The 15,550-nt window shown below is 38.3% G+C and overlaps 1 protein-coding gene across 4 annotated transcripts in view; it reads left to right on the top strand.

Annotated features, from left to right (window-relative positions):
* kirrel3b (kirre like nephrin family adhesion molecule 3b) overlaps positions 1-15,550 on the top strand; it is a 248,650-nt gene that overhangs the window by 166,847 nt on the left and 66,253 nt on the right. For all 4 annotated transcript variants that reach the window (XM_088427897.1, XM_088427896.1, XM_088427895.1 and 1 more), the window contains exons 5-6: positions 9,922-10,079; positions 14,124-14,274. In XM_088427897.1, the coding sequence (XP_088284023.1) occupies positions 9,922-10,079; positions 14,124-14,274 (309 nt within the window). The remainder of the gene's footprint in view (positions 1-9,921; positions 10,080-14,123; positions 14,275-15,550) is intronic.

The following is a 15,550-nucleotide window of genomic DNA, read 5'->3' as shown; positions in this document are numbered from 1 at the left end:
TTCTTTGATTAGCTCCTCAACATCACTGTTGTCCATTTCTAACCCTAGATTTTGGCCCATCCTGACAATTTCGTCAATAAGTTGAGTGTCCTCATGGGATTCCTCTTTAACATTAACATCAACAGCTGTGCTGTGACTAGCAACACCCCCAAACTCTCGTTCCGTATCACATTCGGACCACAATTTCCTCCATGCCGAATTCATTGTCCTATATGACACTTGGTTCCAGGCTTTGTCGATGAGGGTGATGCAGTGGTAGATGTTGAAATGATTTTTCCAAAAATCTTGAAGGGTTAGCTGCGTGTCATCAGTCACATCGAAGCATCGTTGAAAAAGGAATTTGGTCTTCCAGAAAAGTCCAGTTTCATCCATATTGAACACTTGTTGAGGAAGATATTGCTCGGCCATGTTTCTCGTTTATGAAAATCAGCAAAAGTTTCTACACATACTCCAATACCTGTGGCCTTTGTTTGCTTAAAACAATCAATCCTTTAGCCACATCACTTGCTTTAAGCTGGTCTTTATTTTTTAGGATGGTGCTTAACGTTGATTTCGCCATCCCGAACTCCTTAGCCAACACAGACACATGCACGCCTGATTCATATTTTGCCATGAATTGTTTTTTTTAAATGAAATAGTTTTGCGCACTACTTTCCTCTTCTCTTGACCAGCTTTACCACTTGCACTTGCTTTTTTTGGATCCATGATTAACAACCAACAGATATGCCCGAACAAACTTTGAACACAAATGCGTGTTTACTCAGCTCTCGAGTGAGTCGCGTTGCGTTCATGTACGCTCTGCTTTTTTTGGTTTGGTCGAGAGCCGAAGTTTTGGTTGGGTTCCGAGACGTAAAATTCTCGAAATTTATGCCACCGTTACCCCACTTAACATGACTGTATAAAAATACCCAGATGGAATTAGCCATGCATTTGCGAATAAACCTTTGCATTCTTTTGGTTTAGACTTTTGTCTATTTGGTTGAATTTTAAATTTCCTCACAAATTGATCACAGCAAGTAAGAGTCAATGGAACTTTGTCTAACGCTGTATCATTTTCAACGGGTTCACCTCAAGGTTGTCTTTCATCTGCACCTTTTTACATTTTATATACTAATCACTGCCACAGCTGTCACGTTGGCAGATTCAATATAAAATATGCAGATGATTCTGTCATTTTTAGCTGGCTTCGTGATCAAAATATTAATGGCCAGGTACTCAATCATTTTATTTCCTGGTGCAATCAGTCTTTTCTCCAAATCAATGTTTCTGATACAAAGAAATTTTGTATTGATTTTAGACATTCATCTCCGGTGTCTTGGGGTAGTGCCAATAATAACAGCAAGTGAAACTGGTGCACAACTACAAATACCCTGAAACAATCATTAATGAGACACAAATTTGAGGTGAACAGTGAGATGCTTTGTTAAAAAAAAGATTCCTAATCATAGGGATGCCACAAATCCAAGTGTATAGAATTCTTTCTTCTGGCCTTCACCTTATTGTATAGATGTTAAAGTCCACTCCCCAAGGGCCAGTATCCTGCACACGTTTAATGCTTCCATCCCAATTAGACATACACAAAACTAACCAGGAAGAAAAGAGGCCAGGTCCTACAGAAGAGGCTGGAGAAACAGTCTTTGTCATCTTCGGGAGAGAAGTTCATGGAGATCGAGATCTCTATGATTAAATCAATTAATGAGAACTTGTGCAAGCTAGATATTCTAGCAGAGCTGAAGAAATTTTGTGATGTGAAGAAGAATCTGGAGTTCAGCCAGGCTCAAATTGAGGACCTGACGAAGGAAAACCATGCACTGAAGGGTACTGTTTTAATTATGCAAAAAGATATTTTGATTGTTCAGAATGAGAGCAGGAAATACAAGGAAATGTTGATTGACATCCTGTGCAGATTGACATCCTATGTGGGAGAACGTTGATTTCTGCTGGTTGGATGAGATGGAAAAAGACAACCCAATGCTCATCTTAGGAGACTTTATGTGCCAAAAACTTAAGCTGCCACAACACACTGTACGTGCTATTGCTTTCATGAGAGTGCACAGATTTCAACAAACCTCGCCCCATTATTGCTGGGTTTGAACACATCAATCAGAAGGAAATGATAAGGCCCAAGGCAAGGCTCTCAAGGGGACCAACACATGGACGAATGATCATTTCCCCTCACAAATTGAGAGAAGGAAGAAACTGACTCCCTTCTTAAACGAGCATCGACTGAAACAGCATAAAGTGACCTTAGCAGTGGACAAGCTCTACATGATGACCACCTTTTCAAAGATGCTACAATCACGCCGTGGCTGTTTTACTGTAGCTCCCTTAAGGTTGATTGTGGTGTTTGACTTTGCTTTTATGTCTTATAATGGTTAAATCTAATATTGGAGTACCTAGCTTTAAACTAGGCCTACAGAAGGGTCTAATATTTTCTCATGTCAACATATGCAGCTTGCGATGTACGGTAAATACTTAGACATTGGTATATTTACTTTTTCAGAGACCATCTTGATTGTTTGTTTGCTCATGTTTGCATAGCCATTGCTGGTTATACTGTTTTTAGGAGAGTTAGGAACACGTTTGATGGCAGTGTGACAACCCATATACAGAATACAGTGGGCCCCTGTGTTATGAGATTAATCCGTTCCGCGGTTGGGCTCATCAGACAAATTCACCGTATGGGGGGCAATCCAAACCTATGTTAAATAGCTAATGCGTGTAGAACCCCAAGTAAAAACATCACAATTTTACATACATATTAAAAATTGCTACCAAAATAGTAAGTGCTACATATATATAGTATACATGTATACATGTATATATAAAAAATATATATATTTGTACATGTATTAAAAAAAAATGCCCATATTCCTAGTACGGGTAGCCGAGGCTAGGCTAGGCTAACTTTGTATCACTTGATTATCTCCAGCTTCGTTTCCATATAAATCATCTTCTTACTTCTCTCTTTAACATCACTAGCAATCTTGGGACCCACGGCTAACCCTATCAAGTTTGAATTAAGCAGTAAAATGCACTGTAAATATGGTTTTGTAACCACTTGTGATAGAACAAAGCTTTACCATTCTGCCATTTTGAAACAAGTGAAGCCAACCAATAGCAGACCAGCATCTCTGTGAGGAGACACTGACCAATAGCAGACCAGCATTGTAGTGACGCGTTGCATGGAGGCAGTTTGGCAACAGAACAGAAAATAAGTGTAATTACCTAAAAACGCCTGCAGATGGTGATGAAACAACACAAATACAGCCAACGCCCTAGGGTCATGACAGTTTTTTTGTCGCAAAACTGGAAAAATACCGTCAAGAGGAGACGAAAAAACATAAGCCAGGGACGCTGTAACACAGGGGTCCTCTGTAGTAGGATCTGATGATAAATTACATTGAAGCTTGCTCTGTGCAGGTATAACTACCATTAGTGCCATAAATGCCAATAGTCTTGTTTTTACAGCCCTCCGAGTGCTGATGCAAAGTATATTGAAATTGGGGGTTACAATGTTGTCCGCACAGTAAGAAACTCTATATAACATTATAAAGGCATGTAACCTATCGCAAGTTATTGAAGGACCAATTTGAATAACTGGTCCCTATTGGTTGGGAGGGGATCATTTTGAGTGCGTGTGTAGATCATATTTACATAATGCCTCAATGAAATGCTTCAGAGCTATCTTCTGTGAAGCCCTTTGAGACTTCGGTGATTTAGGGCTATATAAATAAAATTTGATTGATTGATTGATTGATCTTCAGTCAAGTTGGCTTCAGCGGCCATAATTTAATTGCACACACAAGGGTGACTAGAACGGCGGCTCAGTGGCATAGGTTCTCTCCGGGCACTCCGGCTTTCTCTCACACTCCAAGAATATACATGGCAGGTGCATTAGACATACTTAGGTATGATTGAGCGCATGAATGGCTGTTTGTCTCTGTGTGCCCTGCAATTGGTTGGCAACCAGGGTGTCCACAGCCTACTGCCGTAAGTCAGCTGGGTAAGGCACCAGCAAGCCTGCGACTCTTGTCAGATCATCAGATAAACAGTGATATTTGAAAAGTGAAATGAAGTTCGTAGGATTTCTAGAAAGTGTGCAATAAATATTTAAACAAAAGTCGGAACGTGCATAAATTTGAGCACCCCAACATAAAAATGACATCAATATTTAGCAGAGCTTCCTTTTGCAGCAGTCTCTAAACACTTAGAGCTCAGCTGGGGACACTTAGCTATTACTTTCAATGATGGTCTGGACTCTGGATTCTGGCTGAAGGTATTTTCTTCTTGACAAAACATCTCGAGTTCAGTCAGGTTTGATGGTTTCCGAGCATGGGCTGCCCACTTTTAATCCCTACTACAGATTTTCAGTAATATTCAGGTCTGGGGACTGAGATGGCCATTCCAGAATGTTGTACTTGTTCCTCTGCAAGAATGCCTTCGTAGAATTTGACCAGTGTATATTGTCGTTGTGTTGTTGAAGTATGCAGCCTTGGCGCAACTTCAACTTTGTCACTAATTCTTGAACATTGATTTTCAAGAACCTGCTGGTACTGAATCCACGTAACCTTCAACTTGAACAAGGTTGCCAGTACCTGCACTGGCCACACAGTCCCCCAGCAAGAAGGAACCATAAAATTTTACTGTGGGCAGCAAGTGTTTCTCTTGGAATGCTGTCTTCCTTTTCCACCATACACACAGCCCCTTGCTGTGTCCAAATAACTCAATTTTAGTTTCATCAGTCCACAGCACATTATTTCAAAATGAATCTGTCTTGTCCAAATGTGCTTTGCATACCCGAAGCAACTCTTTTTAGTGCATGTGCACAGAAAAGTTCTGCTGCAGTACACTCCTTGCGAAAAACGCGCTGAATAGTTGAACAATGCACAGTGACACCTTCTGAAGAAAAATCATGTTGTAGGTCTTTGGAGCTAGTCTGTGGGTTGAGTTTGAATGTTCTCAAACTCGCCTCTGCTTATCTGATATTTTTCTTGGCCTGCTACTTCAGGCCTTAACTCGAACTATGCCTGTCGTCTTCCATTTCCTCACTAGGTTCCTTAGCTTAGTCTAAAACATAAAACAATTAGCCAAGTGCATGTAGGTACCTGGAACTAAAAAAAAAAAAAATCTTGATTAAAAACAGTATTTTCTCTGCGGTCATCCGTGCCCCCTCTGAAATCACCTTGCGCTCTCCTTAGAGGGGCCCGGGCCACTATTTGAGAAACACTGATGCAGGCCATGGGTCAATGAGCTTGCCAAATATTTTTTTTTCCCCCAATATTAGCGCTAAAGTTACTCAAACCAAATAAAACAATAAGGGTGCTCAAATTTATGTACCTCCCTACTTTTTTTTTTCAGTAATTATTGCACAGTTTCTGTAAATCCTCTGAACTTCATTTAACTTCTCAAATATCACAATATTTTCTGCTATAAGATGTATTTTACTGACATTGGAAAATCTTGAAAATGCTCAGGGGTGCCCAAACTTTTTCATACCACTGCATATAGCTGGTCATTCCACAGTGACTGCCATGATCCAAATGACTGATGATTAATTGGCTTTAAGTTATTGACAATTCCATGGTGATTGAAGCTATGTTCCTAGATTTTAGTGCAGCCTTTGAAGTTTTGAACCGTTGTCGAGTTCAAAAATTTAATTACTTTTATCCATTCCGACCAAAAGTGGTTTCATAGCTATTTATCATTTAGAACACAGAGTGTATCTAAATGGAACATTATCTTCAAGCACTGGACTGCAGTGTAGGGTGCCCCAAGGGAGTTGTCTCGGGCCACTACTTTTCTCCATTTCCATAAACGACCTTGCATGGGCTACAAAGAGCGCCAAATCTGTTTTTTATGCTGATGACTCCACCCTGTATTACAACACTCCATCTTGCAATGTGTTTAATGAGGTCTTGAAAGGGGATTTGAGGATTGTGCATAATTGGGTTGTATGAAACACACTTACACTTAACACTTCCGAGACTGAATGCATGATGGTTGGCTCGAAGCACAAACTCGCAAAGTTTCCTAGACTTACCAGACTCTTTCAGACTTTCCTAGACTCGCTTTCATGGTCCAGTCACATCAATTCTTTCATTTTAAAAATGGCAAGGGTAATTTGATATACTGCTCATCTAGAAAAAGCAAACAGATCAGTTGGGACAGAGGTGTCAGACTTATTTTTATTGTGGACCAGATTGTAACTACAATAGTTTCTGTCAGAGGGCCGGAATGACTGTGAATCAAATAAAAGGTAAGTGTGTTCGTCACACACGTAGCTCGTTTTGAAATCAGAGGCTGGTAAAAAATGTTCTAAAGAGGGATTGCTAATAATCCCCCCCCCACCCCCAAAAAAAGAAAAAACTTCAAGTTGCAAGTATAGTATTTTAGCAAGGAAATTGTATGGCTTTTTCTTTTCAAATGAAAATAATGAAGCAGTTTTTTTTTTTTTCTTGACCATGTTATTTAGTAAGGCATTTTTTCTTCTTTTTTTTTTAAACCATTAAGTCTTTTCATCTATTTTTTTTTAGTTGGTAACAAAAAAATGGTAGCCCCCCCCAAAAAAAAACAAAAAAACAAAAACGATTAAAGTTAACGGCAACTTGCAAGTTTGGTATTTATCCAAATACTTTAAGTCAAATCAGAATTTTGCTGGCCACATAAAATGTAGAAAACTTGCAAACTTGGTATTTTAGAAAGATACTTGAAGTCATAATTAGCATTTCGAGGGCCACATAAAATGATGTGGTGGACTGGATTTTGTCCCCAGGCCTTGATTTTGACACCCGTGAGGAGATACTGTTCGTCTGTTTCACATCATGTTATGTCAAATTATTCAAAGCCTTGTCTTGTGTCACCTCGGTTATTGCTCGGCCGTTTGGTCATCCGCAAATTGTGAGGAGCAAAAGAAATGGCAGGTAGCTCAAAATAGAGCCGCAAGATTGGGACTGTGCTGCTTCATGAGAACGAATGTAATGCTGACACATGACAGTTTCTCCTGGCTGACAGTTCTGAAGAGGTTGTCTTTTGATTCACTTATGCTGTTTGAGTCAGTAATTTCAGATAATGTTCCTGTCCTTTTATGTGATCAGATTGGGCACTGTAATTCTCTTCACTGTCACAATACAAGAAAGGCCAGTATCGGTCAACTGGTTGGTTAATCCTTCTCCCAAGACCAATGCACTGAAAAGGTCTTGTATTTGTAGAGATTTGTCACTGCGGAAAAAAATTACCACGGGAACTCATCATTAACTTTCAAAAGTATTTGAAACATTGGTGGACTCAGTGATGTCTTTTTTTTTTTATGTTAGTGCTGTTTTTGTTTTATTGTAACTGTTTGCTGTTATTTAGGTTATTTTTAGTTTCCGTTAGTTTGTGATGTGCTACAATGTATTAATAGTATTAATTAGTATTAATGTGTAAAAACGCATAGAATTATGTTTATTCATTTGCATGTATTGTATATTTCTTGTTGGACCCCAGAAAATCTAGCTACTGCAGATGAAGGGTGTCAAATGCACGACCCACGTTTAGGTTTAATGTTGCCGCGAGATGATCTCTGAAGCATTAAAATTTTGAAAATGACCGCATTCATTAGTCTGCTGTCTATAGTACTTTAAGGTCTTTGCATGTGGTTAACTAAGGATTCGCTCAGTCGTTATTCTTTCTAATCGCTTTATTAATTGTAAAAAAAAATCATAAAAAGGTTGACAAGTGCGTTGTCCCGAGCTGCAACCACTGACTCTCATCCCTCCTCCGCAGGCTTAGTCAAGCCTCACAACAGCGATCGAGCATTACAATACATGATAAAATCCTACCCTTATAAGCAATGCCCAAATCAACATTGCAAATTACAAACAGAAGTGACCAGCTTCCTTGCTAGTGCAAAACAGGTTCCTGATCGCTTCTGTGACAGAGTGGAACATTCACTTTAGCATTAGCATCTCACTTTGTCATTCTATTTGCAAGGAATTGGGACCTGGCCGGCACCTGTAATTCACCTTTTTTAAGATATATAACATGATTTTACCTGTCCGGCCCGCTTGAGGATAGAGTTTCTCCCATGCGTCCCCTGAGTTTGACAACTCCTGTGCTAGATTCTTTGGCACTAGCAAATGGAGAGAACTCAAAGATGCAATGAAAGATCACTAAGTTATAGGCAATTTCAACATTAATCTTTTGGGTAATACTTCAGAGCACTTGAAAAAAAAAAAATCTATATATATATATATATATATATATATATATATATATATATATATATATATATATATATATATATATATATATATATATATATATATATATATATATATAATTATTATTATTATTTATTATTTATACGCACACAACACACACACTTGTAAGCCTCCAAAATGTGACAATTAAAGGACTGAAGCGATAAGAATAAAATAGGTAAATTCACAGACAGCCATTGCAGCACATTACGAATTCCTTCATGCAAGCTGTCAGAGAGGCCAATTTATATGTATTCTCATTAAATGTGCAAAACAGTGCCCCAAATTACATATCCTTCATTTGCATTTATCTCCGGTGAAGTCTGACAGCATAAATCTAACCCATAATCACCCTCCTTTCCAATCATGGCACTTGTGTAGAGAGATTCGACAGCTGCCTGCAGCCTTTGATTTCAGCTTGCCCCAGATATGCATTGTAATGAGCATTCGGGTCAATCAATAATTCACTGCAGTTTGACTCGGATAAAAATAAAGAAAAAAAAAAGAAAGAAAACAGCTCATGGGTAAAAGACGAAGAGGACTTTGATCAATGGAATGTAGACACATATATAGCGCTACTTAGATGTTTCCGCCTCGCTGTTGTATTTGTCAAAGCTTGGGGAAGGAACACATGTAAAGCCCTGTGTCAGAGACAGTTAGTCAATTACAATTACGTACATTTGGTATTTGTGCTTGGATTGTATGTACAGTATATTGGTTAATGATAAGTTAGCAGATCTCATCAGTGACGATAGGATTGATTAAATAAGGAGGTGACCTGTGATGTGAAAAGTGTCTTATGATTCACGTTGCATTTTGACTGATTATTACAGGCATTTGAATACCTGCAGGTGGAATATTCAGAATATATTTCTTGTAAAATAGATATGTATGTCCACTCTAAAGCAGGGGTGTCAAACTCATTCTTATCGAGGGCCAAGTTGCAGTACAGTTTCTGGGGGGCCGGGATGACTGTGATAAAAATACATTTTGGGTGTATTTGTCACACTTCCAACTAGTTTCGAAATCAGAGAGAGGGTGAGGGCAAAAAGCGCTTTCTTTTTCCCCCAAACAATTTTAAATTGACTTACAAATGTGATATTTTGACCAGAAACTTGAATTGGAATGGGCGTTTCGCGGGCCGCGTGAAATGATGTGGCGGGCCGGATCTGCCCCCCGGGCCTTGAGTTTGACACCTGTGCTCTAAAGGCTGACTAAGATGGTATGGAGTGCAATCCGATGTTTTACAATAGCAAAAAGCATGTATTCAAATTTACACTGATATATAGTTTTAATTGAAGAATACATGTGGGTTTCTTTTCTATTTTTTTGTGCAAATTCAAAGGCAGATACTGTAGATGAGATTTGCCTAAACAAGTTGGCGCTACAAGTCACCAGATGATTTGTCCACATGCAGTACATCCAGTACAGTATATAAAACCTAAGACAAACTTCCTGTTGTGCCATGTTAGAGGTGTTTCCTTATTTTGTGCATGACTTTTTCTTGCCCTTCATCGCTTTATGCAGCAAGGACCAGTTAATCACCACAATTTATTTTTGGGGCTCAGCAATAGAACTTGTGATGGTTATTGGACAGTGTATTCCAGGCAGTTATCCTGCTTTAAAAGCTGTTATCATATAGTAATCGCATGCACTTCTTCCACGTCTTCATCCATAGTTCCACCCGAGGATCCCGTCATCAGTGGAGGACCAGTGGTGAGCCTTAGAGCTGGTGACCCCCTCAATCTTACTTGCCATGCTGATAACGCAAAGCCAGCAGCCTCCATCATCTGGATCCGCGATGGAGAGGTCCTTAATGGGGCCATGTACTCCAAGGTAAGCTTGGAGCTGTGCGTCACATAAAAGGTTTGCAGACTCTGAGGGTAAAAGGGAAAATGCATGGAGAAGCTTCTACTCATAATAATCTACTAATAAAAATCTACTAATCTACTAATACAGAAAAAGTGTGTTGATTTATCATCCTCACTACAAAACAATCAATGAGAAAACTAGTCTGCATACAAGGATTTCATTTCTTGACAAATCCAAACCAAAAACACCCATTGTATAACATCTTTGCATCTGCTGTAAATAATCACTGCACAGGTGGCAAACATGCAAAGTTGTTGGTGGACCTTTGCCTCACCATCCAGATTGCTCTTTGAAAGGAACTTACTTGAAAATCCACATTATTGTTTTGATAACAAAACACATTTTTCGGTCTGTCATACAAATCAACAGAGACAAGCAGATGGTAAGCTCATGGAACTATCACTGGCTTGTCCCTTCTCTTTTGTTGTTCTGCTTCAATTGTATTTGTCTTCGTTGTACCAACCTGTTTCCAAAATCTGTTCAACAAACTGGCATCTCTGTTGCTGATTGACAGAATGAGTAATTTCATTTAACAATTCCCACCATTCACACAAGCCTGGTGACCCTCAGTTTCTTGACCAGCATTTACGTTCAAGGCTAATAATAAAAACAACAAAGCCATGTTTGAATTCTATTTGCACTATGACTAAAAAGTGAGCTAGTACTTTCAAGCACACCTCCTCCCTTTTACAATCCTCCTCACTCTGTCATGGCTGCCTCTTCCCATTATTAGCTTTTTTCAAAGTGCATATAAATGCACTTGATTGGATTGGGGATTGGAACAACCTTATTTGAATAAAATGATTGCCAGAAGTGTTGCTTGTTAATGGCATGAAGGGGAGATCTTACTTCATGTCTTTACTTGCTCTTAGAGACAGCAGATGTGTCTCTAATCTGTGTCAAAGGCATCATATATATATATATATATATATATATATATATATATATATATATATATATATATTCATAACGCAAATTCTCGTATGGCAGGCAACCATCTTGATTCTCTTAGGCATGTAAAACTCCAGGTGAAAACATCAACATTTTATATACATATTTACAAGATGTATCAAAATACTATAGTAAGTATTACATATATATAATATGCATTAAGTTTTGCTTCTGAAGGAACATGCCTTTTTCCACAAAAAAGATGGTGAACAGTTGCTACACTTTGAATCTAGCTATACATTTGATAGGACGAGACAAAGACAACGTGCATCTGTATCGTAAAAGAGGTAGAAAAAGATTCATTGTCATTTCACAGAAAATGGCAGCATAAATTGTTACGTGAAAAACATTACTTTTACATACTTTTACATACTTTAACAAGCAGCTAAATTGAGAGTATCTGCAAAGCTGTGAGCTTATCTTGTGCATTGTCAGTCACAAATTGTAACACATGATTTAGTAAGGACATTATTTCCATTCATTCACAGGTATGTATATTAGTAGCGTATTATGTCAAGTCAAGTTTAAGTCAAGGTTTTTTCATCCAAAGTTCCAATCTCCATATTAGGGCACTTGACTTATAATAGTATAACTCAAAACCAGACCAATTTTCTCCACACAGCTGTGTTTGAAAAAAACATTCATTCGATTGTGAAATAAGTCACATCAGGTCAGGAACAAGGTGTAAAATGATTATCGGTATATATGTTTTTGAAACAAAAGTACTTGAAATGTGTGCCGTGGTTCTGTTTAAACCTTGCCATAACAAGTTTGTTTTCATTGATTTCTTGTGGAGTAAACACACTGGAAGAAACTCAAAACGCAACAATGAGCCTTTTGCAGCAAGGAGGAAAATGATAACTTTATTTCTGTAGGCAGTAACATAATATAATGTTTTATTCAGAGTAGAAAGTAAGAAGTAGAAATAAAGTGTATTTGGCCATGATATTATCCAAACTTTGCAGGGAATATTTCAGAATCTTGAGTTTTGACATCAATTTACCCAAATATCCAATACTTATAAACATAGACTTTGAAGTTTAAAAATCTGAATCTGAATTCAAAGGCGATGCGTTTACAAGTGAAAAGATGCACAGGATATTTTGCAAGAGTACACTAATATAACTAAAAATACAAAATCAATTTTCTGAATCATGGGCATCGAAAAGCTTCTCCGTATTTTAGTACAAAGAAAAGTTAGCCGCCATTTAATAGTTTACAGGATGAGACAAACACAATATAATGTAGAAGTGCAGTATGAGGCTACTTCTGGTCCACACAATCCATTGTTTCATCAATTGTGCTCTGCTATTGCCATTTTGATTGTGCTTCAGCATACAATTTGTTCTTGTCAGTAATTTATACATATCCAAGCTTGGTTAGCATAACTTTTGCCTTTAAGGAGGAACAAAAGGATTTGAGCGCTACGGGACTCTCTAACAAATGATTGCAGCTAGGTTTCACAATGCTGTACTCAGAAAATAGGAGTTGCAAAGAAGATTGATGTTTTTTGCAGAGTATGACAAGCCATGTGATGGAGCGAGCCTGTTAAAAATCCAAAAAGGGAGGATTGCGAAGATTTTACTTTTCCTCTAAATCGTTGAGTGAAGCAAAATGTTGTAGACTTTTAAAGGTTGCTGCGTGAGTAGAAATTTCAACCAGGGTAAGAAATCAGAATGCTCTACTGTCATCCCTCTACTAAAAGATATAGCTTTTTGGAGGCTTATTTGCATTGTATCTGGGGTTTGTGACCATATACGATGATACTATTATATATTATAAAGTAACATACAATTTAAAAGCAGTATACAAATGACCCCAGATAGTATACGCCATATGTATAATGTCATTCAATATCAGTCAATACAAATCACCAAAACCACCCCACAGGCACCTCTTCAATTTGCCTGATTTTCTTTCTATTAGTGACTTAAAGTTAAAGTTTAAGTTTGGGTGCCGCACATACTTTTGACTTCCAGGAATCCATGCATCCACCCATTAACTTAACCCCCTCCACCACGGACACACACACACACACACACACACACACACACACACACACACACACACACACACACACACACACACACACACACACAGATGATGACACAGGTGTTTTGGCTCAAGCTGCCAACACATTCACCTTTTAAGCCTAACCCTGTTGCCGATTATGTTTGGACTTGAGCAAACCATGCCAGGCTAAATACCAATCGGGCACCAGGCAAGCGCTCCCACCTGTCATTCAACAATAAACTTTGTGCTCAAGGCAATCAACCAATAACCCCAAAAAACCCCACACTCCTTCCCATCGACAAATCTTTTTCATTAAGCTGTCCCTGCCACCAGCCTTAGCAGGTAAATTGAACTGCCAGGGTTGTGTACAATGTACAAAGGGTAACTTTTTTCTTCTTTTGCACAAGACTTGTAAATAGCTATACCTAACCAACCATGCACATTACTGTAGGTATCTTGCACATTGTTACTGTATAGGTATCTGTACATGGCCAACACCCTACTACAAATATCTGTGCTGTTACTTGTGTGTTGTTTATACCTTGCTTTTTGTCTTAACTTATTTTACGACATTCGGCAGAGTAAGAATTTCAGTGTACGGAGGAACTGTTTCTACACTGTGCACATGACAATCAACACTTTGACTTAATAGACAGTCAGAATGCATATATTGGTCCAGAAGTTTAGACACATGTACCTACGTTTAAACAAAAGGTGAGGGTCCCAAATTTTGTGTGGAATTCATGAAACCCGAAAGTGGGTGTGGCACTCAAATTTTGAAGTGCCATGACTCAAAAACCATTTATGTTATATTCTTCCATTTGACATCATAAGACAAAAATAGAATAAATGACAAGCAAATTGAAGAGGTGTCTGTGTAGAAGGGGTGTTTTTTTGCCATGGAATGACCCTATAGCCAATGAATGGATGTTTAGACCATTCTAAAGGATCAAGTCCTGACATCAGCTTGATAATGTGCACTCCAGCAAATCTGTTCCAGATACAAACTTGACTTGCCCTTCTTCCCCTCTTCTCTATCTGCAGACGTTGCTCCGCGATGGGAGGAGAGAAACTACTGTCAGCACTCTCTACCTATCGGCTTCCAACATTGAGACTGGCCAAAAGATCATTTGTAAGGCGTCAAACAAGGCAATACCCAACGGCAAGGAGACTAGTGTCACAATTGACATTCAGCGTAAGCACATCACTTCAGCTCATTTTTGTTTTGTATTCTTATAAAAAAACCCTCAATGTTGATGCTTATTCTTTCAAGCCATTAAAACCATTTGTCAGGTTCACTTCTTAGAACTTTGTGAGAAACTATACACAAAGAAGGAGAAAATGCCTTCTTTTTCAGCTCATGCATGAGGAGAACGGGGAAGGACTGCTATAAAGCAGCCTCTCTGAACTATCTCTTTTTATTTGATTCAGAAGTCTCTAACTACGTGAAGGTTCACGTCCTAGAAAAAAAAAAGGGTGTGGCAAATCATTCTATGTGTCAAGCCATTCTGCAAGACATTTTAAAGATAACTAGCCAAGTGATATCTGTCTGCGGTTAAGCTTGAGCAGGCTGACCACGGCGAAGTTTGAGACAGCAACTTTCTCAAAGCAAACATTGTTTCACTGCGAGCAGTGCATCCATTCTCACAGCAAAGCATGTCTTCATTGCAAACAGTTGATTGCAGCAAATGTAGAATCACAAATTTTATTATTATTCTGACACCATTTGTCACCTTCGACACCACAATCAAGAGCTTAAATACGGTCAGACATCAATCCTATATGACATAATAAAAAAATGCAAAAGGACCAAAGCAACAAGATACATCAAGGAACAAACCATTCAGCACCAGTCAAAACTGTTAATACTGGAACCTATGACAAAGGTGGTTAATTCATAAAAGTGACAAAAGTTGACAAGACACATGACTATTACAATTGTATGATATCACACCTCCAGTGTTACACTACACACGAACATTATTGAAGTTAAAATAGATTTGCAATTTTGTAGTGGGTAGTATTCATTTTTTCTGTGTATGACAGTTGTACACATTGCCTGAACTGTGGATGAGCTTTAAGGTCAATTTCATTGATTGGCTATAGGGAAATAGGTTATATGTAAGTATTATTCATTTAAATTATTAGTTTATACAGATTTGTGCAATTAAGGGTTGCCATGTAGTTGATGTAATCCAACTTCTTACTGCGAATGTAATGCTGCTGCTCTCAAGACAGCAAACAAGTGTGTGACTCAAAAGCAACTCTGCTGGTCATGGCCAAATAATACGATCCATAAAATCTCAATTGCTTCGAGACATGATTAATCAACAATCATTTTCAAACCACTGGACATCCTTCAGATTAATTAATCCATACTAATGTTTACCATGTACAGTTAATAAAGGTCAATTAGTGTCAACATTCAATGTTCCACACCAATTAGTATTGATATCCTTGTAAACTACAGT

Source organism: Hippichthys cyanospilos, chromosome 11, assembly GCF_059441005.1.
Source record: "Hippichthys cyanospilos isolate Australia breed blue-spotted pipefish chromosome 11, RoL_Hcya_1.0, whole genome shotgun sequence".
NCBI classification, from domain to species: Eukaryota; Metazoa; Chordata; class Actinopteri; order Syngnathiformes; family Syngnathidae; genus Hippichthys; species Hippichthys cyanospilos.
This window is presented reverse-complemented; position numbering and strand designations above follow the sequence as displayed.